This window comes from Ovis canadensis, chromosome 21, assembly GCF_042477335.2.
Source record: "Ovis canadensis isolate MfBH-ARS-UI-01 breed Bighorn chromosome 21, ARS-UI_OviCan_v2, whole genome shotgun sequence".
Taxonomy (NCBI): Eukaryota; Metazoa; Chordata; class Mammalia; order Artiodactyla; family Bovidae; genus Ovis; species Ovis canadensis.
The window spans coordinates 45,666,513-45,688,509 of record NC_091265.1 but is presented as its reverse complement, the minus strand read 5'-3'; the positions used below and the strand labels follow the sequence as shown (position 1 = coordinate 45,688,509).

The 21,997-nt window shown below is 51.6% G+C and overlaps 1 protein-coding gene across 2 annotated transcripts in view; it reads left to right on the top strand.

The window, feature by feature from the left end:
• The window catches only part of KIRREL3 (kirre like nephrin family adhesion molecule 3), a 609,605-nt gene that overhangs the window by 492,914 nt on the left and 94,694 nt on the right, over positions 1 to 21,997 (top strand). For both annotated transcript variants that reach the window (XM_069565440.1, XM_069565439.1), the window contains exons 3-4: positions 15,530 to 15,679; positions 21,093 to 21,242. In XM_069565440.1, the coding sequence (XP_069421541.1) occupies positions 15,530 to 15,679; positions 21,093 to 21,242 (300 nt within the window). The remainder of the gene's footprint in view (positions 1 to 15,529; positions 15,680 to 21,092; positions 21,243 to 21,997) is intronic.

Sequence of the window (21,997 nt, the reverse complement as noted above, 5' to 3'; positions counted from 1 at the left end):
CCTGCTGAGTTTTCTTTGTCTTCATCCAAAGACCCTCTCTACCAGAAAACTTCTGTAGCCCTAGGCAGCCCTGGGCAGCCCCAGATCTGAGTCCCCAGACCTCTCCTGCAATAAAGAAAGGGAAGGGAGCAGTCTGCCAGCCAACTCTGCAAAACAAAGCAACGAGAGCTGGCTACCAGCTGCCTCCTCCCTGCCAAACCCAAACTCATAAAGTTTGATTCAAGGGGTTACAATACCTCCTATTCAGAGTCCCTCCCGCCCCATCCTCCCAGCCTTAGTAAATTACCCAATAAGCAACAAGGACTGTCGTTATTGTGCAGTTAAACGGTGTTTGCCCAGTAAATCCTGAGCAGAGTACTAACGGTGATATACAGTAACTAATTATGGACATGAATTCTCTCCCCAAGACGCCGAGTGGTACCAGATATTGTTGCGTTTCAGGGAGGAGGCTTGAAAGCTGCTCTGTCCCCTCCAGTGAAGCCAAGAGTAACTTTCCTATTAGAGGAGCCATCAGGACCTCTGGTGGCACTCCAGACTGGAAATGGAGATGTCCCGGGATGGGGGTGGGGGGCCAGGCAGGAATGAGGCCTCAGCTCCCATGAGACTCCCATTCATGGTCCCCCATCCCATGCCCAGTGGAAGGGCATGACTGGGTGCCAGCTGGTCCTCCTCAGGTTGCCTTTACAGCAGAGATGTTCCCCATCACAGTGGCTGTGGCAAAGGCCCAAGGCTCCCGCCGTGCAGGGAATGGAAGTCGTTTTTCTCACAGCCCCAGACTGAGCTAAGAAAGCCATTCCAGGGAGCCGGCCTTTGTAAAAGGCTTCTGAACAAGGAGGCAGCAGGGCCAGGCGGGGGTGCCTCTGCCTGGCTGCGGACGACTTTTGCCCTAAATGGTCGTTTACGGAGGTGATCTCGGGCCCAGGAGTGCCTGGGAGGATCAGAGGTGTCCCTGGTTGATTGCAGTCTGCAGGTGAGATGGGGCTTGTGTCCAGCAGTAAGAAGTAGGTGTCCTGTCAGCTTCCTGTGTATTTTGCGAGCACAGCTGGGAGAAACAGTTGTCAGCCTCTGCTTTCTGAAGAGGAAACTATATAGCTCAATCCCTGTCTATGCTTACCGGAGACTGTCAACTGAAGTCCAGAACTGGGGTCAGATGGTTCAAACACCAGCCCCCAGCACACGCTGTGACCTCGGGTGGGTTTCTTAACCTCTCTGAGCTTCTGTTTCCTAATCCATAAAGTGGAAGGGATTCTCTCCACTCCTCAAGATTGTTCCCGTGAAAATAGCTCACCTGGACTTGAGGCTACTGCTTCCAGGGAGCTCTGCGTCTGCCAGTCCCATCCTTCCTGCCACCAGCTCACCTCCTGCAATGCCTGGGCTCAGTGACCCAGCCTCAGCCCATCTGGCACTGCCGTTAACACACACACTTCCTTGCCTTCCTCTCAAAGTGCTTCCAGCATCTCTCCTTTACCAACATCTCTACTTCAAACACTCAAAACAAAGATAAGCGGCAGTAATAAAATTTAGCTTTATTTTGTTTTCTTTGCTGCTGCCTTCTCAGGGTTTGATGTAAATAATCTGAACCCCCACCAGGGCCGCAGTCAGGTGGTGATAGGAGAGGTCAGATGACGGTGAAAAGGGCTGGCATGGGGCACACTCTTGCAGTGGGACCTTGGCTGGTCATGGCTTTAAACCTTGGCATTCAAGTGTCTACCTCACGGTGATGATAGAACCTTCTCGAAAGAGTGTCAGGAGGGTGGATGAAGTACAATAAGGTATGTGAAGAGCTTTGTGATGTGTAAAACATATGCAAGACTTAGCGGTGGCTAATATCCTAGAGCAGGCAGAGGACAGGACCCAGAATCCCAGCGCGATGAGAAGAAGAATTATGATTTTAATTAGGACGCATATATAGTCAGCTCTCAATTGTCTGCTAGCAAATTGTCCCCATTCCTGGCAAATGCTATCACCAGGACTACTTAATGAAGTCCTCTGTTAACATTTCGCAGCTTCTTATTTTTTTCTGATTTGCATGAGGCCCAAAGGGAATGAAAGTCCTTTAAAGGCAAAATTAGCTAAGATCTCCATCCTCTCCTGGAGAAAGTGTGAGCCACAGCGATAGCAGGCTGGGGAGGGTGCGTGGATGAGTACAAAGGGTGATGTTCTCCACCCAACTGAGCAAGAGGCCAGAGGGAGCGTCATCAATGGGTTCTTTTGTGGCTTTTTTAAGTATTAAAAATTCCCAGAACATCAAACACATCCATATTCAAACATGAATACCAAAGTACATTCCAATGTTGAAAATAAGTGTTATTACTTTGGATTATTCATTGTTTTGAAATGTCCATCATTTTGGATTATTCACACACTTGCTTCTCTCTGTTCACAAGATCTTTAAGAATGGATTGTCAAAACCACAATGAGATACCAAACCAGTCAAAATGGCCATCATTAAAAAAATCTACACATAACAAAGGCTGGAGAGGGTGTGGAATAAAGGGAACCCTCCTACACTGTTGGTAGGGATTTAAGCTGGTGCCACCACTATGGAGAACAGTATGGAGGTTCCTCAGAAAACTAAAAATAGAATTAGCAGCGATCCCAGTCCTGCACAAAACTGTAATTCAAAAAGATACATGCACCCCTATGTTCACAGCAGCACTATTTACAATAGCCAAGACATGGAAGCAAACCTAATGTCCACCAACAGATGAATGAATAAGAAGATGCCGTACATATATACAATAGAATATTACTCAGTCATTAAAAAAGACACAAAACAATGCATTTGCAGCAATATGGATGCAGCTAGAGATTATCACACTAAGTAAGTCAGAAGGAGACATATATGGGACTGATGCAAGTAATATGAACCCTTGCTTAAAAAAAAATGATAGTTAGGACATAGATCTTCCCCAAACAGGCCAATCAGCTTGGGAGATCTGCTTTTACTTCTTTGTGCCTTGTCTTTTTTTTTTTCTTTGCAGCCTTAACCTCTCCCGCTATCAATCCCTGGTTGGGGAACTACGATCCCTCATGCCGTGTGGCATGGCCAAACAAATAAATTTTTTTTTTAATTTAATACATTGAATAAATCAGAACACTGAACATCGGGGCTAAAAGAGAGCACCTGAGGAATTGGCTTCTAGTCTGAACCCTGCATTTACAGATAGGAGCTGAGTCTCGGAGATGGGAAGGGTCGGGCTCAAGGGCGCACAGCTGAGAGGCAGGAGAAGCAGCACCACGTGGGTTCCTTCCGGGCCTGGGTGCTCAGGCTCAGGACTCAGCATCTCTTCTCAAAGGGAACAAGACTCCTGGGACATCATGGGGTCCATGGTCCACGGCCCCGCCTCCAGCCCATCCCAGTGGTTCCCAAGCTGCTGTGTTCTAAGAGGGTATGTGGAAATTTTGTGGGCCCGTAACCGATGCCGATAGCTGCCTCTCGGGCTAATGACAGCCCATCACTGCTCTTCAGATGCACTTTCTTTGCCTCATGCTGCTCCCTACCCTGCCCCCAAAATGGTTCAGGGAGCACGTATTCCAGTCCCGAAGACACAGTGCCCCGAGACATGGAGGGAGACGCGAGGGTTAGCCCAGGCCCCTGGCCAGCCAGCTGCAGGGCCCTCCTGCTGGGATGACATGCAGGGTCCCAGCCTTCACGGGCTGCCCGATGGTCTCCCGTTTCCACCGAGCCCCATGGCCACCACCGAAGCCCGCACTGCTCTTTCTCGTCCTGGTCAGACATCCGGCAGGCGGGGTGGATGGCTCCTTCACAGGCATGCACACGCCAGTGTTTCCGGCAGCCCTTATCAGTGTGTTCTTGGCAGCCAGAACTTGACTGAATGGATGGAGGATCCTCTCCCGGCCACTAATGAGCTCAGCGCAGGCTGGAGCTGGGGCCACAGGCTGATAATCAGGAGGCGAAGGATTTATAGTGCCTTTGGAGTCACCCTGCCTCAGCCAGCCCCATTGTTTTTCATTAGAGCCCCATGCTGTCCAGGATAACCTTGGCGGGCTGCGTGTCCTGGGGAGAGTCGAGAGAGGCTGGGAGAATCGCAGGGTGCCTGGCCGCCCCATCTCAGGCCAGCAACAAAGTGGGAGAACTAGGAACTTGTACCCCTCACCCAGGCTGATGTCCCTGGGAAGAACAGTCAGCCTCTCCCATATAAGCCCCCATAAAAGTCCAGCACAGTTTCTGGAACATTCATGATACTGGCAAGCTTTTCTTCAGCTGTGTTTCAGAATCAAGGCTACAAACAGCTGCAAACAGCAGTGTGAAGGTTGAAAGCATGTCCCAGCCCCTCTCTCTCCCAGCAGAGGTCCACGAGAAACAGACAATGGAGGGAAGCCCTGTCTTCCACCCATTTGTCCTTCTGGCTTCTCTCTATTTCCAATTCTGGTCCAAAAGAAGAATACTGACTTCTTTCCAACCCAAAAGGGCTCGAAGCCTGTGCAAACTTTGACAGGAGTTAGACGTGCTACCCAAGGCAGTTGCCCCCGATACTCCCAGCCTGGAGCAGCTATGTCCCTCTTAGTCACATCAATGCCTGTAACCTTCCAGATTAGCAGATGAGTTCTCAGGTCAACACCCAACGAGAGGACATGTAGCGAAAACACCTCCCACTGCCTGAGCTGTAGTGATGCTTAGTTAAGTGTGAGTGAATCCCACCTTCTTCCTCCAGACCTACTACATCCAGGGTGTCTTCTCCTGCACCTCTCTCCATCAACATATTTACAACTGAATTCACTGGCCCCCCAACCTTCTTCTTTCCCTGAGACAGAAGTGGCTCCCCCAGTTACCCATTCACCCCATCCTGTAGCCCAGGGAGACGGGGGACCTTTATGCCTCTGAGCTCCTCATCTCCCATCAAACCCAATAGCTTGCTAGCTCAGTGCCACCTCCAGTAACTCCCAAATCCATTTTCAGCTTTATCCTGATCCCTTATGAGCAGAATCCTCATAAGCAGTCTTCTGCCTTCGGATTCTTCTCCTTTATCCATCTGCCTCCCTGCTGCCTCCGTGATCTTTTGCAAACTCAGATCTGAGCCTGTGGGTCAACACCAGGGATGGTTTCTTACTGGCGAAACCTTCTTAGTGTGCATTCGAGGGCCTGTGCAGCTGAACTTACTGTGTTCCCTTGTGCATCCTGCACAGGCTTGCAGTGAGAGGGCGTGCAGGGCCCTGGGGGCTTTCCTCAAGTGTCCCATTCATTCTCACGGACGACCTGACAAGCATGATTTCCATCCTACGGCGAAACTAAGGTCCAGAGTGACTAGGAAGTTTCCCCAGGGGTGCACAGCTGTGGCTACAGAGCCAGAGATCCAGCCTGGACCTTGTAGCATCCGTCCTGTTAGTCCCTGAACGCGTTGTGACTTCGTACTTTACCTACACCATCCACATCCCAGGAAACATTCCCTCCTTGCCCTTCCAGGCTATTTCTGAAGCCAGCCCTGGGATTTCCCTGGTGGTCCAGTGGTTAAGAATCTACCTTCCACTGCAAGGGATGCAGTTTTGATCCCTAGTCAAAGAACTAAGATCCCACATGCCACAGGGCAACTAAGTGTGCATGCTGTAACAAAGAGCCAAATAAATAAATAAATTTTTTTTTAAAAAGGCCAGTCCTTCTGTGACTCCTTTCCCCAAAAGGAAAGATCTTTCTTCCTTGAGACTTTCTTTATTATTATATAAATTTCAGGAGTACAGCATGGTGATTCACAATTTTCAAAGGTTATACTCCATTTATAGTTATCAAAATATTAGTTATATACCCTTTATTGTAGAATATATCCTTGTGGCTTATTTATTTTCTACAGTCATTTGTACCTCTTAATCTACTATGCCTCCCTGCTCCCTCCCCGCTTCCTTTACCTACTGGTAATCACTAGTCTGTTCTCTGTATCTTTGAGCCTGTTTCTGTCTTGTTACATCCTTGGGACTTTCTTTATACCTCATTTGGAGCACTTATTATTTTAAGGGTTTTTTGTGTTTTTTTTTTTTTTTTTGGATGCACCATGCTCTGTGTGGGATCTTAGTTCCCTGACCAGCGATCGAATTAGTGCCCTCTGCAATGGAAGCGCAGATTCTTAACCACTGGACCGCCAGGAAAGTCCTGGGGTACCTCTTATTTTAGTTCCCTGTGCATAGATTTTTCTCCACCAGACACTAAGCTCTTTGTCCTGGAAGATACCTCAGTCCCTCATCAGCATCCCCACACCTGGCCAGGGGTCTTGGAGGTTGTTGGGGTGGGACCGTCCCCTACCTGTGGCCCATGGCACATCAGGGGTACCGTTACACCCCGTATCAATCAGTTTTATTATTAGGGGGCTAAAATATAACCCCATACCCGCCAAGTGGGTCACAATAGGATGTTCCAGAAATTTCCCAAAGCTCATTCTACTGCATTAGGAGCTGGGCATGTGCTGAGCCCCCAGAGAGCTGCAGAAGTCAAGGCTGAGGCTTCCAGGCACGACCGGAGCCATCCTGCCCTGGTCCCTTCCCACCCCACAGCCGGGCGCTGTCCTGGTGTCAGCCGGCCGCTGTCCTGGTGTCAGCCGGCCGCTGAGCTGGCTCCTGCCTCCCCTTCCCTTCGTCCATCTGTCTGCTTCTCAGGACCAGGGCAACTTCCCTTAATCTCATAAGAGGCAATTTGCGTGCTCTGGGCTGGGAGAAAGCTGGCGACAAATAGCCCCGGTACAAGTATTCTTAAACCTTCCCCAGCTGGTCACTAATAACAGAGCAGACCGTGACATCTGAACCTTTTCTGCGTGGCTGGGCAGGCAGCTCCAGGAGACTGGAGCCGGCAAAGGCAGGGCTGCAGGAGGCTCAGATGTTCACGTCTCTCGTCTGTGTGACTCATGGGAAGAAGCAGGTTCTAATCGGTCCAGCTTCAGGCTTGCAAAGCCTCCTTTCCCAGCTCTGGGACCCCCTTGTGGCTCCAGCTTTAACAGTCCTGGGCTCAGGAAAGGCTCATAAATAGTGATGAAAACTACAAAAATGAGGCGCCCAGAGAGAGGGGAGGAGGAGGTTGCACACACCCCACACCATCTCCTGACCACCTCCAACCTGAGTTCTGAGCACGACGGAGCCAGGGGATAGCAGGGCACATGTGGAGATCAGTGCCCCTGCTCCGCACATCAGCCTCCAGGGCAGTTGGCTCCGAGCCTGTCTCTCCTGTTACACTAACTAACCCCACACCCCTTGCTCTGTGCACTAGTCCACACTGACCCCCACAGAGGGCTGCCTCTCACACCACCGTGGGACCACCTGACCACCAGATCGGTGACTGGGAACAGACACAAACATGTGTGCCTGTAGGCGTAGCAACAGACTTAGGTCACTGGCGTGCCAGTTTGTCCCCAGAAGGTCAGGGCTGAGAGTTATGGCCGGCAGGGTTAGGTGAGCACCTTCCTCGGAGTCTGGCATGGAGGACCCCGGGCACCATGGGCACAGGGCCACTGGGCCCTCTTCCTACCTGTTCCCTGCCCCCACGCCCCTCACCACACACACACACACACACACACACACACACACACACACACACACACAGAGTCAGAGTGAGGCGACAATGCCAGAGGCCCCTGGGACCTTAAAGACTGTCCAGACCCACAGCAACCCTGACAGCAGAGAGAAGCCTTGGCCTTCTCAGCATGTATTTTAGTCCCAGGAAAAATTCCACCCCCAAAAATTCTAAACCAGAGGCTTTCAAATATTCTAAAAGAGTGAGAAGTGTTTATTTGAGCAAAATTGTGAGTGGTTGACAAGGAATAGAAGCAGAAAAGGTCTGGCTAGAGAAGGGGTGGGGCCTGGAAGCCAACCGACTCAACCCCACCAACATATATGCGTGCACACACACACGCACACACACACGCACACACACACATGCACACACTGAGGTAGCCAGGTCCCCAGAACACGGATGTAAAGACATCACTCTTGGAGGGTTGGTCCTCCCAACCTCAGCCAGCACAGTGTCTCTCCCCTCCCCAGGAGGTAGCTGGAAATTGAGAGGTGACCTCAGATCAGGGGCCACACGTGTGTGAGCTTATAGACAGTCATGGGGTCTTCAGCATTTCAGATGTTCTACTGGAAGACAGTGGGGACCTCCCAGAGCCAGATGGTGATGGCTCGCTCCATGTTAACATGACCTGCGGCGAGTCCCCAAAAAAGAGACTGCAGTGAGGGGCCATGTGGTCAGGGCTGAGAGGGGCGGCCCCTTTGGAGAGCCTGATGGCTGGTAGAGATGAGGAAGTGAGGGGTAGTGGAGGGGGGCGTTGAGAACAGTCTGGAGAAGTCATGAGAGATGCTGAGCAGCAAGCAGAGGGCAGGGGGCAGCCAGCTGCAGGAGAGGGCAGCAGGGCTGGGGGAGGGGCAGCTCAGAGCTGGGCTGGTACGGGGTGAGGGGGCCCGGGGGACTTCTTCCAGTGCCTCCCTCCACCTCAGGCCAGGCAGCAGCTGCACCTGTCCCTCCCGGCGCTGAGGAGTTGAGAGTCCTGCCGCCACCTCATCCTTTCTCCCCACCTTCATCCCCACTTGGACTCAGAGCACAAGGAACACACACGTGGCTCGAAGCCTGGGGCTCCCCAGAGCCCTCCCTGCTCTTCATCCTTCCCTCCGGTGGCGGCCCCCGCTTCCTGAGGTTTGGAGAGAAGGCTCCCAAAGCCCCCACCTGCTCAGACTTCCGCCTCCGCTCCCGCCCTTGGCCTGCTGAGCTGGGGGTTCTGTGAGAGCCAGACCCTAATCCTGACTCAGTGAACCTTGGGGGGTCACATCCCCTTTCTGGGCTCAGTGTGGAGACACAGGCTCCTCCTCCCCGCCCCGCCTCAGTGTGGTAGAGGCAAGTCGCAGAGTTGGTGAGGTGCTGTCTTGGCACAGGCAAGCCACAGCAGCCTGGACATGCCAGGAGACACATGGGCCAGGGAAAGTGACCCCAGGGGCTCTGAAAGACCCTGGAGGGCCTCTCGCTTCCTGGGACGGGACCATCCTCCAGGGAGGGGATAGGGAAGATGGCCTGCAGCCCCTACCAGGACCACACCCCATCCTCCCCCCAACCTCTCAAATGCAGGAGAGTTCCACTGGGTTTCCTCCCTGGCTCTCTCCTTTGAAGTTCTCTTCAGTTCGAGTCAAGGGCAGGGGAAGGGGGTCTCAGGCACATCTGTGCGTCCCCGGGGGCTTAGGACTGCCTAGTAAAGGACCGCAGGCTATGGCTCTGACACAGGACTGCTGGCCTGCTGCCCCTTCTCCATCACTTAGCGCCCTGGGCTTCTAGTGACAGCATCTTCCCATGGGTCTCCCATTCCATAGGACCAACTGGAAAGAACTCAAATAACCCCTGTAAACCTCTTAGTTCATGTGGTTCATTCAATGAAAGTCAGCTATGTATTAATTCTATGAGAATAAAAATACTATTTATAACACATAACCAGCTACATAATAATATTTATGTAATAATAGTATTATATTTTTAAAGATTTTTTTGATGTGGACCATTTTTAAAGTCTTCATTGAATTTGTTACAGTGTTGCTTCTGTTTCATGCTTTGGTTTTTTGACCCTGAGGCATGTGGGATCCCAGATCCCTGATCAGGGATGGAACCTGTACCCCCTGCAGTGGAAGTAGAGAGCCCTAACCACCGGATGGCCAGGAAAGGCCCAATAATGGCATTATATTAATAACTATAACATTAATTATATTAATGTAATATTGCTAATAGGTAATATTATATATGATAATATACCATATTATGTATAATAATATATGTAATAATATTAAAGATTATATGTAGTATATAATAATGTATGTTCATATATAATTATATTAATATAAAATGGCTATATAATATAGTTATTAGTATAACTATGATAATATATTATTAATATAATAATAACTGTATATTAATATATAATAACTCTTTGCAACCCTATGGACTGTAGCCCTCCAGGCTCCTCTGTCCATGGGATTCTCCAGGCAGGAATATTGGAGTGGGCTGCCATTTCCTTCTCCAATATAATAACGAGTTATACAACAGTAAGTGCTATGCTGTGCTTAGTCGTTCAGTCATGTCCAACTCTTTGGGACCCCTTGGACTGCAGCCCGCCAGACTCCTCTGTCCAAGGATATTCTCAGGCAAGAATACTGGAGTAGGTTGCCATGCCCTCCTTCAGAGGATCTTTCCAACCCAGAGATTAAACAGACAAAAAGACAAATATCATATGATATCACTTATATGTGGAAGCTAAAAAAAATGATAGAAAAAGCTTATTTATAAACAGAATTGCAGACATAAAAAACAAACTTATGGTTATCAAAGGGGAGAAGTAGGGGAGGGATATATTAGGAGTTTGGGATTAACAGATACACAACTACTATATATAAAACAGGTCTGCTATATAGCTCAGGGAACTATATTCAATATCTTGTTATAACCTATAATAGAAAAGAATCTGGAAAAGAATATACTAATATAAATATATAATGGAATCTATTTACTGTACACCTGAAATGAACACAATATTGTAAATCAACTATATGCCAGTTTAAAAAAATAAAAGTAACTAAATAAAAATAAAGCCTGAAAAGGGAGGTCACATGAGCTGCCGGGCTCCACAGCAGGAGGTCACTGGACAAGATGGGAAGCTGAGGCAGAGACCTGACAGGGGGCTGAGTCCACAGTGAGAGGAGGACCCTGTTGGGCCCAGCACATGCTCTGCTTGGATCAGAGCTGCCAGATGGGGGCAGGGCGGAGGCCACAGAGGTGAGCGCCTGGAGGGACAGACCAGGTCGCATTCACCCCCTTCTCACCAGACAACGCAATTTCTGCCTCCTGGCAGGTCTCAATAAGTGTGTGCTGAATAAACAAAGCATCTCTGGAAGCTTCTCGCCTATGCAATATAATGCCCAGGAGGTTATAGAAAATGATCATTTGCCTTTCACCTCTCTGGACTGGAAAGTCAGAAGTGAAGGAACTGGTAAGGAGATTCTTCAGACAAGAACCTCCCTCCGTGTCTGCCCGTCGCATCCCCTGGGGCTCCTCAGCTTGAAGGGGAGGCCCCTGGGCCTGTCCCACTGGTCCATCCCTTCCTCTCCTCTCCATCTTCAACGCTGTAACCTTCATCTCCTCTAGAAGTGACACCTAGCTTAGGTGCTACTCGAGAAAGGGTCTTGTTGATTTGAAAGAGAAAATCATTCTTAGTGGCTTGAATTTAATGTGCAAAAATTAAAATTTTGCTGAGGACTTCCCTGGCAGTCCAGTGGTTAAGACTGCATACTTGCACTGCAGGGGTTACAAGTTCGATCCCTGGTCAGGGGAACTAAGATTCCACATGCCAGCCAGTACAGCCAGAATAAACACGATGAAAAGGCAAATTGTCAGAGTGCACCCTCCCCACAAATAATCTGCAAACCATGTCTTTTGGGGCAGCCTGTTGAAACTCTCCAGAGAAGGCAATGGCACCCTACTCTAGTACTCTTGCCTGGAAAATCCCATGGACAGCAGAGCCTGGTAGGCTGAAGTCCATGGGGTCACTAAGAGTCAGACATGACTGAGCGACTTCCCTTTCACTTTTCACTTTCACGCATTGGAGAAGGAAATGGCAACCCACTCCAGGGTTCATGCCTGGAGAATCCCAGGGACGGGAGAGCCTGGTGGGCCGCCGTCTATGGGGTCGCACAGAGTCGGACACGACTGAAGCGACTTAGCAGCAGCAGCAGCAGCAGCAGTTAAGACTATCCTGGGTACCAATCTCCCTCCAGAAACATTCTTTCCGTGGAAAAGTTGAGGGGATCCAAACAGACAACATGTGAGAGCCGAAAGCTCTCTCTGAAGCCTGCTGGAGTAGATCAGGGGACCCTAATCCACTGAAGGCTCACTTCTGTTTCCTTCCTTTCTGGCTCCCTTCTGTTGGCCCTGCCCCAACTCCTGGCTCTGAGGCAGCCTCGAAGGAGAAGTAGTGACTGCTCAGTGTCCATTTCCACACCTGCTTCCCGGGACCTTCCCCTCCAAGCCCCTCCGGCCCCTCCAGCCCCAGTCTCCATGGTGACAGCCCTTCTTCTCCCTGGGGCACCGACAACTCCGCCATCCTCAGGCTTCTCACCCTCGCCCCGGCCCACACCTCCACCTGGGATGCCCCCTGCACCCCAGCTTTCCAGGTCCCCTCGCCGATACCAAGAGGAAGCAAGGCGGTGCTCCCACCACAGGCCTCCCTGTTCACGGGCAGTCCTGGGGCTCAGGCTCTGCTGCGGAGGGCTTGTTCATCTCAACCCCACCCCCACCCCCACCCGTGGCTCCCAGCTGACAACCTGATAATTCTCTCTGATCACACAGTCTCTGGCAGCTATGGTGGCTGTCTTGACACTGTCCTTCTTGCAAGAAAGGTTTTGAGATAAAAGAATGCACTGTGAAATCATCATTAGAGCCTTAGAGAAGGGGCCTGGGAGAGGACTGGTCTGCTGCCCATGCAGCCTCTCTGTCATCCCAGCTCCTCCCTCTCTGTTCCTCCCCCTCTTCTCCCTGCCGGCTTCCTCGTCTCTCTCTTCCTCTCCACTCCTTCTCTCCCACTCTCCCCATCCCCTCTCCCTCTGGCTCCTTCTCCACTCTCTCCCTCCCTGTCTCCTCTCATCTCTTTCCTCCTTCTCTCTCTCTTGTTTTGGTGCCAGAAGCAGTCTAATTACAACAGAGAACTTGAAGAGACAGAAAAAGAAAAAAAAAAAAAAACACCCCACCACACAGAGCTGATGAAAATGTCCTATGAAATCTAATTTGTAAAGCTCAAATCAGAATAAAAAGTGTTACTCCCACAATTCAGGGCCAATTTGATTTTTAATGAGATTCCTCAGAGACCCAGCCAAGATCTCATCCAGTTGAAAACCTACTACCTTCCTGCTTTCCACACACTCTCTCTGCCGTGTGGACCTCTGTCTCTCCCCCTCTGCCATCCCCAGTGCCCCTCGGGGACATTCCCCAGTGGCTCCCTTCTCAGGGCCATCTCTTGCTGAGAGCTTGGCCCCAGTCTGGAGCTCTGTGTCCCCAGGATGGGCAGCAGACAGTGTCTGAGACCTCTGTGGCCACCCTGACTCTCTCCCGGTGGAGGAACAGCCTGCCCACCAGGTCCGATTTTCCTCGGCTGTGTATCTGTGTCCGCAGAGTAGGCTGTGGGAAAAAAATACAAACTTAGAAGTCATGACCCTCAGATCAAACCCCATTCATTAGCTGTGTGACCTTGGGCAGGTTACTTTGCCTCTCTGATCTGGGTTTCTTTGGTGTAAAATGGGAGCTGTTCTGCTCTGAATAGTAGTCAGTTACAGGAGGGACTGTATGTGAAGCCCAGATGGCACTGTGGGCCAGGAGCTCAGTGGACATCAAGGTCCACTCCTTGACGGCATGCCCCATCGTCGGTTCAGCTGTGGCTGCCCAGGAAATGTAGGTCACAAGACACCCCCTTCTTCGGCAATCCCTCCAGGTCCAGGCATAGAGATCCGCTCGCTGTAGAGGAGAACACGGTCCTCAGAGCCAGAGTCTTGGGTTCACAGCCCAGGTCCTGCTGCTAGAGCCTCCCTGGACAATTTAGAAACCTCCAAGCCTCCGTGTGCTGAGTCCCTGTGACACGGGGTTGATAAGGCTCCAGCAGGTGTTGTGGGCACGTGATAGCCACGGGAAGGTACACAGGGCACTTGTGAGTAACTAATATGTGAGGCTTCTGTTAATATTTTTCCCTTCCCTGGGCCTCATGTCCTCATCTGGAAAACGCAGATAAAAATCGCACCAACCTCATAGGTTGTTATGAAGATGAACATGCTAACAAGCTGATATCTCTAAATCTCAGAACAATGCCTGGCGTATTGTACCTACTGTGTGTGTCTGTTTACCTTAGCCACGACCTGCTAAGGTAGATGATTCAGGGAGGAGTGTGTGGGGAGGGGTGGGGCCACACTGATGGTCTGCTTCCAAGTGACAGTGAGGCTGGAGCAGGGTCTGCTGCAGAAGAGAAAGGGCGGGAGGATGGGTGGAGACAATGCCATGCTCCCTCAGCCGCATCCCCTGCCACATTACACGTGGACCCACTGAGTGCCCTGAAACTACACCTGGGCTCGCCATGTGCCCTGGGCCCACAGCGTGCCCCTGAACTCCACCTGGACCCACTGTGTGCCCCTGTACTCCACCTGGGCCCACTGTGTGCCCCTGTACTCCACCTGGACCCACTGTGTGCCCCTGAACTCCACCTGGACCCACTGTGTGCCCCTGTACTCCACCTGGACCCACTGTGTGCCCTGAACTCCACCTGGACCCACTGTGTGCCCCTGAACTCCACCTGGACCCACTGTGTGCCCCTGTACTCCACCTGGACCCACTGTGTGCCCCTGTACTCCACCTGGGCCCACTGTGTGCCCCTGTACTCCACCTGGAACCAATGTGTGCCCCTGAACTCCACCTGGACCCACTGTGTGCCCCTGAACTCCACCTGGGCCCACTGTGTGCCCTGAACTCCACCTGGACCCACTGTGTGCCCCTGAACTCCACCTGGACCCACTGTGTGCCCCTGAACTCCACCTGGACCCACTGTGTGCCCCTGAACTCCACCTGGACCCACTGTGTGCCCCTGAACTCCACCTGGGCCCACTGTGTGCCCTGAACTCCACCTGGGCCCACTGTATGCCCCTGAACTCCACCTGGACCCACTGTGTGCCCCTGAAATCCACCTGGGCCTACTATGTGCCCCTGAACTCCACCTGGGACCAATGTGTGCCCCTGAACTCTACCTGGGCCAACTGTGTGACCCTGAACTCCACCTACACCCACTGTGTGCCCTTGAACTCCACCTGGACCAACTGTGTGACCCTGAACTCCACCTGGACCCACTATGTGACCCTGAACTCCACCTGGACCCACTGTGTGCCCTTGAGCTACACCGGAGCCCACTGTGTGACCTCAGGCATGTCACTCCTTTCCTAGGAGCCTCAGTTCATCTGTAAACTGTGGGTAATAACAGCTAGCTAGCATTGCAGTTAACCCTCCATGAATAGCTCCATTCTTTCTGTCCTGTAGGGCCTGGCTCCTTGGGGCGCTGGTCCTAGTCCCATCCTGGAAGCCACTAAAAGGATGCTATTATTCCTTGGGTTCCCAGGTTTACTCATAGCTCTCCACCCTCCTCCATGCCCACGGCCCTCTTGAAGCACACCCCCAGAGTGCTTCCGGCTGGAGGTCTGTCTCCTGCCTCTGCCCCTTGTGGAAGTAGGTGCAGGGGGTGTCGTCAGGTGGAAAGGGGAATAGGATGTCCCATGGCCTGTCTGGGGCTGGAGGATGGCGAAACCACAGCGTGAGTGCACTGGGGGTTGATGGGCAGGGAGCCTGCAGCTGTGGCCAGCTCCTGTGAGCAGGCAATGGAGCTGGGGGCAGTGAGGAAGCCGCTGCTGGGCCCCAGCGGGAAGGGAGGCACTCTGGGGGGCTCTTGTCTCCTGGACCAGCCTGCTCTCTGCTTCTATAGATCAAGCAGAAGCCCTTCCGGCAAGTAACTGACCGCCGTGCTTGTTTCTTTCCTAGGCCAAGTGTACTCCTTCAGCCAGCAGCCCCAGGATCAGGCCGTGGTGTCGGGGCAGCCGGTGACACTGCTGTGCGCCATCCCTGAATACGATGGCTTCGTTCTGTGGATCAAGGATGGCTTGGCTCTGGGCGTGGGCAGGGACCTCTCAAGTGAGTACCCCCAGGCCTCCCTAGGAAGGCCTGGAACCCACCCCTGCCCTACCCACCCACACACCCTCCTAGGGAACCCCATCTTCATAGGCATTTGGGGGGATTAAGTCTCAGCTTTCACTGTAGATTCCATGAGCAGAGCCAGTCAAGGCAGGCCTGGTCCAGGATGCATAGGACTTTGAGGGCCCCTCTGACTTCTGGTGGTAAATTACAAGTAAACCCTCCATTCTGGCTGTCAGTCCTAAACCTAACACAAGGTTGGCTTGGCGGGTCCATTCCAAAGTCAAACACATATCATGTAAAGTCAGATTTCCAGAAGTAAAGCCTTCGTATTTCTTGATCCCAAATGTATTCCCCACTTAAGACAAAACCTGGTTCTTCCCTTCTTCCATCCATTGTTGTTTGTTGCTGTGTTTTTAATTGCTAGGTTGTGTCCGACTCTTTTGCCATCCCCATAGCCTATAGCCCACCAGGCTCTCCTGTCCGTGGGATTTTCCAGGCAAGAATATTGGAGTGAGTTGCCATTTCCTTCTCCAGGGGATCTTCCCAACACAGAGGTCACACCCACGTCTCCTGCATTGGCGGGCAGATTCTTTTGCACTAAGTCACCTTGGAAGCCCCCTTTTATCCATTAAAGGGGACCAAGTTGATTGAAAATGCAAAGAAAGCTGGTAGGGTTTAGAGGTCATCATGCGATGGGGAGAAAAGAAAATAAGTGTTTGAAATAAACTCCAGGCCTTGTTCAGCCCACCCAGGCTGGTATTCAGCAAAGATGCACTGGTGGGCTCTGGTGCCTATTGATGACTGGTGTCTGAGCTGCCCGGTTGGCACCCGTGCCCTGTCACCTGTTAAGGATTGTAAATGTCAACCCTTACGCCCATACAGATGTCTTTGCAACCCATCTTCTCCCCTGGGAGAAAAAGGACTGAAATCGTCTTGGTCACTCACCCATCAGTCATTGCAATTCTCCCCTGGCGCGGGTCAGCATGCGGCTGTTTACTAAGCTTAGCACGAACTGTACAATGCAGAACAAGGGATGTGGGTGTCCCTGCCATCAAGGAATGTCTGGGGGTGGAGAAGGACAGAAAAATATGTATTCGACTGAGAAGTAGCTTTGCCTCTCTCCTGGTGTACAGCTGCAAGAAAATAAAAATCGAAGTGCACTTGGGAACAGGATGGTTGGGAAATTAATATTTTAAACTGTGAGTTATATCTTGCCAGAAATGTATATTGAAACATTATAGCAATGGTCAATAGCATCCCGAGGTTTGAGTGCTACAGCCCAGCTGAGCATGGATAAAATACACAATCACATCTCCAAAATATACTGTGCTGCCATAAAATTTAAGTACTATGGGAACCAGCCAATTTCAGGGACTCTGAACTCCCTTACCCGAGAGGAACTGGGGAAATGACACGATCTTCCCAAACCAGAATGGTTCACACTTCACGTGGCCCTGAGCAGGCTCAGCACCGCTGCTGGGTAAGAAGGCTCTCTGGGTTCCTGGTCAGTTGTTTTCAGCTTCAGCCAGGGACTGGGTTCTTGCTGGGTCAGTGGCCAAGAGGAGGCCCCAGGTCACTGTGGATGGCTCCAGGGTAGTCATTGCCATACAGATAATTGACCCTCTGGCATCCACTTCCACAAATGACTTTCTGGGACCAGAGACTGGGTCTTGCTAAGTGCTGGAGGGCAGAAGGCTCTCACGAACTGAGGTCTGCTTCCTCTCCAACCTGACTCCATTGATAGAAGGAAGTCTAGCCCTCTCATTGCAGAACCAGTGAACTCAAACTCTTGGTAACATATTTTCTCTGGATTTGATCACTTGTCCCAAAATAGCATCATGACAGTGATGACAACTATATGCTTAATAAACATTGTTTGCTTGCCTGATAAGAAAGTGAGTGTAACAGTGCAGCAAGCACGAAATACGATTGGGCCCAGGGTTGTGGGGCTTGGGTCTGCTGTAGCTCTGCCCTCTTCTATTTTAAATACGTGGCTCCATCCAGTCCACCAGGAATGATCCCTAACTGAAGACCGATCTTCCTGGCCACCGAGACTGGAAAAAAATCAGTCGAAGGAAGTGATTTATAAATACACTCCCTCATATTGATAGAACATTTTTCTTCTAAGAAGCTCAAATTCTTCTCAGACATTATCTCATAAATCTACAATGATCCATGGGTTATAAAAAAGAAAAAAGAAGAAGGCTTTTTCTCTTTTTACTTGGCAGGTAAATAAAGTCACAGCTGAGAAAGAAATTGATTCAAACATATCTCAAGCCCAATGCATGGGAAATATTGAAAGCAAGAGGAGAAGGGGGCAACAGAGGATGAGATGAGATGGTTGGACGGCATCACTGACTCAATGGACCTGAGATCGTTAGTGATGGACAGGGAAGCCTGGCGTGCTGCAGTCCATGTGGTCACAAAGAATCAGACTCAACTTAGTGACAGAACAGCAAATTCATGGGATCCTGACTCCCAGCCCCCAAAACGCTTGTACCCTGTCTGTTAAAGACAGGAACCTCTCTGGCTACCTTACATCACTGTGATGTTCAATTTTTAATTTATTTATTTTTAATTGGAGGATAATTGCTTTAAAATATTGTGTTGGTTTCTGCCATACATCAACATGGATCTGCCATAGGTATACATATGTCTCCTCCCTCTTCAACCCCCTTCCCACTTCCCACCCCATCCCATCCCTCTAGATTGTCTCAGAGCACCAAATTTGAGCTTCCTGTGCCACACAGAGTTTAAACTAACACTTATAGACTATTACTGTGTCAAGCCCTTTACATAGATAATCCTACATATTCTTCCCCATACCTCTGTGAGGTACTAGCATTGTCCCATTTTCCTGACAAGGAAATGGAAGCACAAAGCAGTTAGAGTAACTTGCCCAAGACAGCAGAGTTAGGGACTGATCGAGCTGACATTAAAACCCAGGCAGTTTGTCTGTAGAACCCAGACTACCCATAATTTTACCTCCCCTGAGAGTAGCAAAAGAGAGTAACGGTACTAGTGGAAGGAGCTAGAACTTGCTCTGAATATGTGATTCTGGGCCTGTGTTTTCCAAAGATGCTGCCAGTCCTCAGAACAGCATCACGACTCGTCGCCTAATTAGGCAAATACAGACAAACCCATCACTGATGTTTTCAGCAGCTTATGAGAAAAGAAGGCGGCTGCTGTTGGCTTGCGAGACAGCGAAACACGAGCTCCGGCCAGGATGCCTACAGGGGGCCAGGAGCTGGTCACAAGGCAGCAGGTCAGAGGGGCTGGGGGCCGCCCACCGGCTACACTGACGGCAGCTGCAGCAGGGAGAGGCTGGACCAGTGCCCACATCCAGCTCCTCACCGGGCCCCATGGAGAGCCAGCTCAACTTACCCGGGCTCCTCCCCAAAGCCCAGCAGAAGGCAGGAAGGGCAGGCAGGAGGGGAAGCCATGCTCTTGGGGCTACAGCTGATGGCCATATAGCATCTCCGGCCAGGCCCGAATAGCTGTGGAGGGCATGCTGGGGACAATCCCAGCTGTGAAGATGGGAGCCTAACAGGCTCAGCCACACAGGATGCACCCCAAAAGCATACTGGGGATTCTGGCGGAGGATCACTGCTGCCTCCACTGACCAGGAATGGGTACCCCTTAACAGCCCACCCCCAGGGAACACTGCGCTCCCGTCTGGAAGACTCGTAGGTTATGGGGGTAAGAGGGGCCCCAGAGCACCTAAGAAATCTCCTCTGTAGTGTCCGTGACAAGGGATCGTCCCACATCTGCTTGAATACAGCCAGTGACGGGGACCTCACTACCACCTTTGGCAGCCCAGATCTCTGCTAACACCAGCACATTGCTAACAGTAACCTAGTGTGTCCCTGCACTCATTGCGCCCCTTGCTCCAATCCTTAGAAGCTACACAAACACGTCTAACCCCTACTAAGAGACTGAGAAAAGTTTGAAGAGAACTATGGCACGTCCCCTGTCTGATCCTGTCTCTCAAGCCTTAGTCTTCTCTTTAAAAGGCCAAACGTGCCCAAATGCCTCCTGCTGAGAACTCACTCTGCCCCAGTGAAGGCCCTTCAGAAACAGAAGCAGTTTGGGGCTGTCAGAGGGTGGATGGGCCTCTGGAAAGAGAGGGACCCTGTATGTGGGGACACGCAGAGGTTGGGGAAAGGGGTGCATGGAAAACAGGTCCTGTGGAAAGGAACTAAGATCGAGGGCCCAACAGCAGTGGAGATGCAGACGCAGAGAACCGACTTATGGACACAGTGGGAAGGGAGGAAGGAGAGGCCGAGACGAATGCAGAGTGGCATGAAAACATATATACTGCCTTATGCATAATAAACAGCCATGGAAACTTGCTATATGACTCAGGGAACTCAAGCCAGGGCTCCCTAACAACCTAAAGGGGCAGGAAAGGGTGGGAGGTGGGAGGGAGGTTCAAGAGGGAAGGGACATAGGCATAACTATGGCTGATCCATGTTGATGTATGGCAGAAACCAACACAATATTGTAAAGCAATTATCCTTCAATTAAAAATAAATTTAAAAAAATTGAAGGTCGAGGCCCCAAGACCTGGGACAGAGAGGCTCTGCCCAACCTGGCAGCCACAGCCCCTGATGTATTTCCATTCGACCCATGGAGCCCCAGGAAAACTCCTCACTGATTCACCATGCTCAAGCCTTATTCATCTATTATTCATCGCCAGTGGTATAGGAGGCCCCCAATTTTTAATTGTCCTGAGTGTCACCTAAGTGCTTAGTCAGGCCCTGGGGTCCCGGGGGATCATAGTGAGAACGACCAACATAGAGTCCCTTACAGCTCAGAGTGGCCAGAGGCTCCTGGGCTCCGGTGGGCCGGCCTTGGTCGCTACTTCCTGTCCATCTGCAGCCAGAGTTTTCCCCCACAGCCACTCTTGCTCTTTTTCCAAGCATTTCTGTTTCCTTCTTCTCTCTCCCCCTGACCCTGTCTTCTCTGTGCCTCTGAGCCTGGGTCTCTCTGTCTTTCTGTGTGTGTTTCCTCATCAGGATGTGTGTCTGCTTGGCAAGCCTCAGAGCCGAGCATGCTGCGTTCTAGGGTGACAGCCCATTGTGTCTGTCCACATTCAGCTCCTTCCCACTCTAATAGCAGCTTCTCGGACATCCCTAAACTTAAAACCTGCAGTACCTTTATGCACACACACACACACACACACACACACACACAGACTCGCTGTCCTAGCTCCCTGGGGAAGCTCACTTTTGTGCTCCTTACACTGAGATCAAGGCCCTGCGCTGTCTCCTCCTGCTCTGCCGGCCCCCTAAGACCAGCCCCTGCACCCCGCACCCCCACCCGCTGGATGTCCCGCCCACTGTGCCCGTCAGTCATGCCGGCTTCTCCACCCCGCCCAGCCCCCCTGATGCAGCTGCCTTCTCCACAGGTTACCCGCAGTACCTGGTGGTAGGGAACCACCTGTCAGGGGAGCATCACTTGAAGATCCTGCGGGCGGAGCTGCAAGACGATGCGGTGTACGAGTGCCAGGCCATCCAGGCGGCCATCCGGTCCCGCCCTGCGCGCCTCACCGTCCTAGGTAAGAACCGTCCTTGCGCCCGGCCAAGGATGCTGTGAGAAGCAGCCAGGGCTCAGCTCCAGAATCTGGCCAAACTGGAGGGGCCTGCCCACTGGACAACAGGGCTGCTGCCCACCAAAAGGGGGAAAGTGAACATCCCTGTGCGGGACATCGGAAGGCCAGTGCCAGCCGACCCCTGACTCTGCCCAACTCCAGCGTGTTTGACTGCCACTGAGAAAGCGAAAGAGGGCTCCTGGGTGCTTGTTTATTCAGTCAGGAAGCATGTTCTGTGCACATGGTCTAAGCCAGGCGCTATGTTTGATGATGGAGACCCAGAGAAGAAGGGGGTGTATCTCTGAGTTCCTTCTTTATGAATTGCCCTCTCCTGGTGCTGGCAAAGCCCCATCTAGCCTCCTCCCCCATCAGGCTCTCCTGGTGATTCCAGCATCCACAGCGACCAGCCTGGCCATGCTCCTTCCCACCTCCACTGCTCCCTGGGAATCCTGGCTCTCAGCAGAGGCCCAGGCTGGCTGCCTACATCATCCCCAGAAAAACCATTGCAGGTTTTTAGGCCACATCACACCTCTGCCCCCTGGTCTTTCTTTATCTCAGTTTCCCTGGGGACATCCTCCTAAAGAGGTCCCCACTGCTGGACCCAGGCACACCTGCCTAGAGACCAGGGGACGGGCTCTGCTACCCCCTCAACCACCTCATCCTCATTTAGAGTTCAGCCCCATCAACTGCCTCCTCCCGCCAGCTGTTAGCATGGAGCCAGG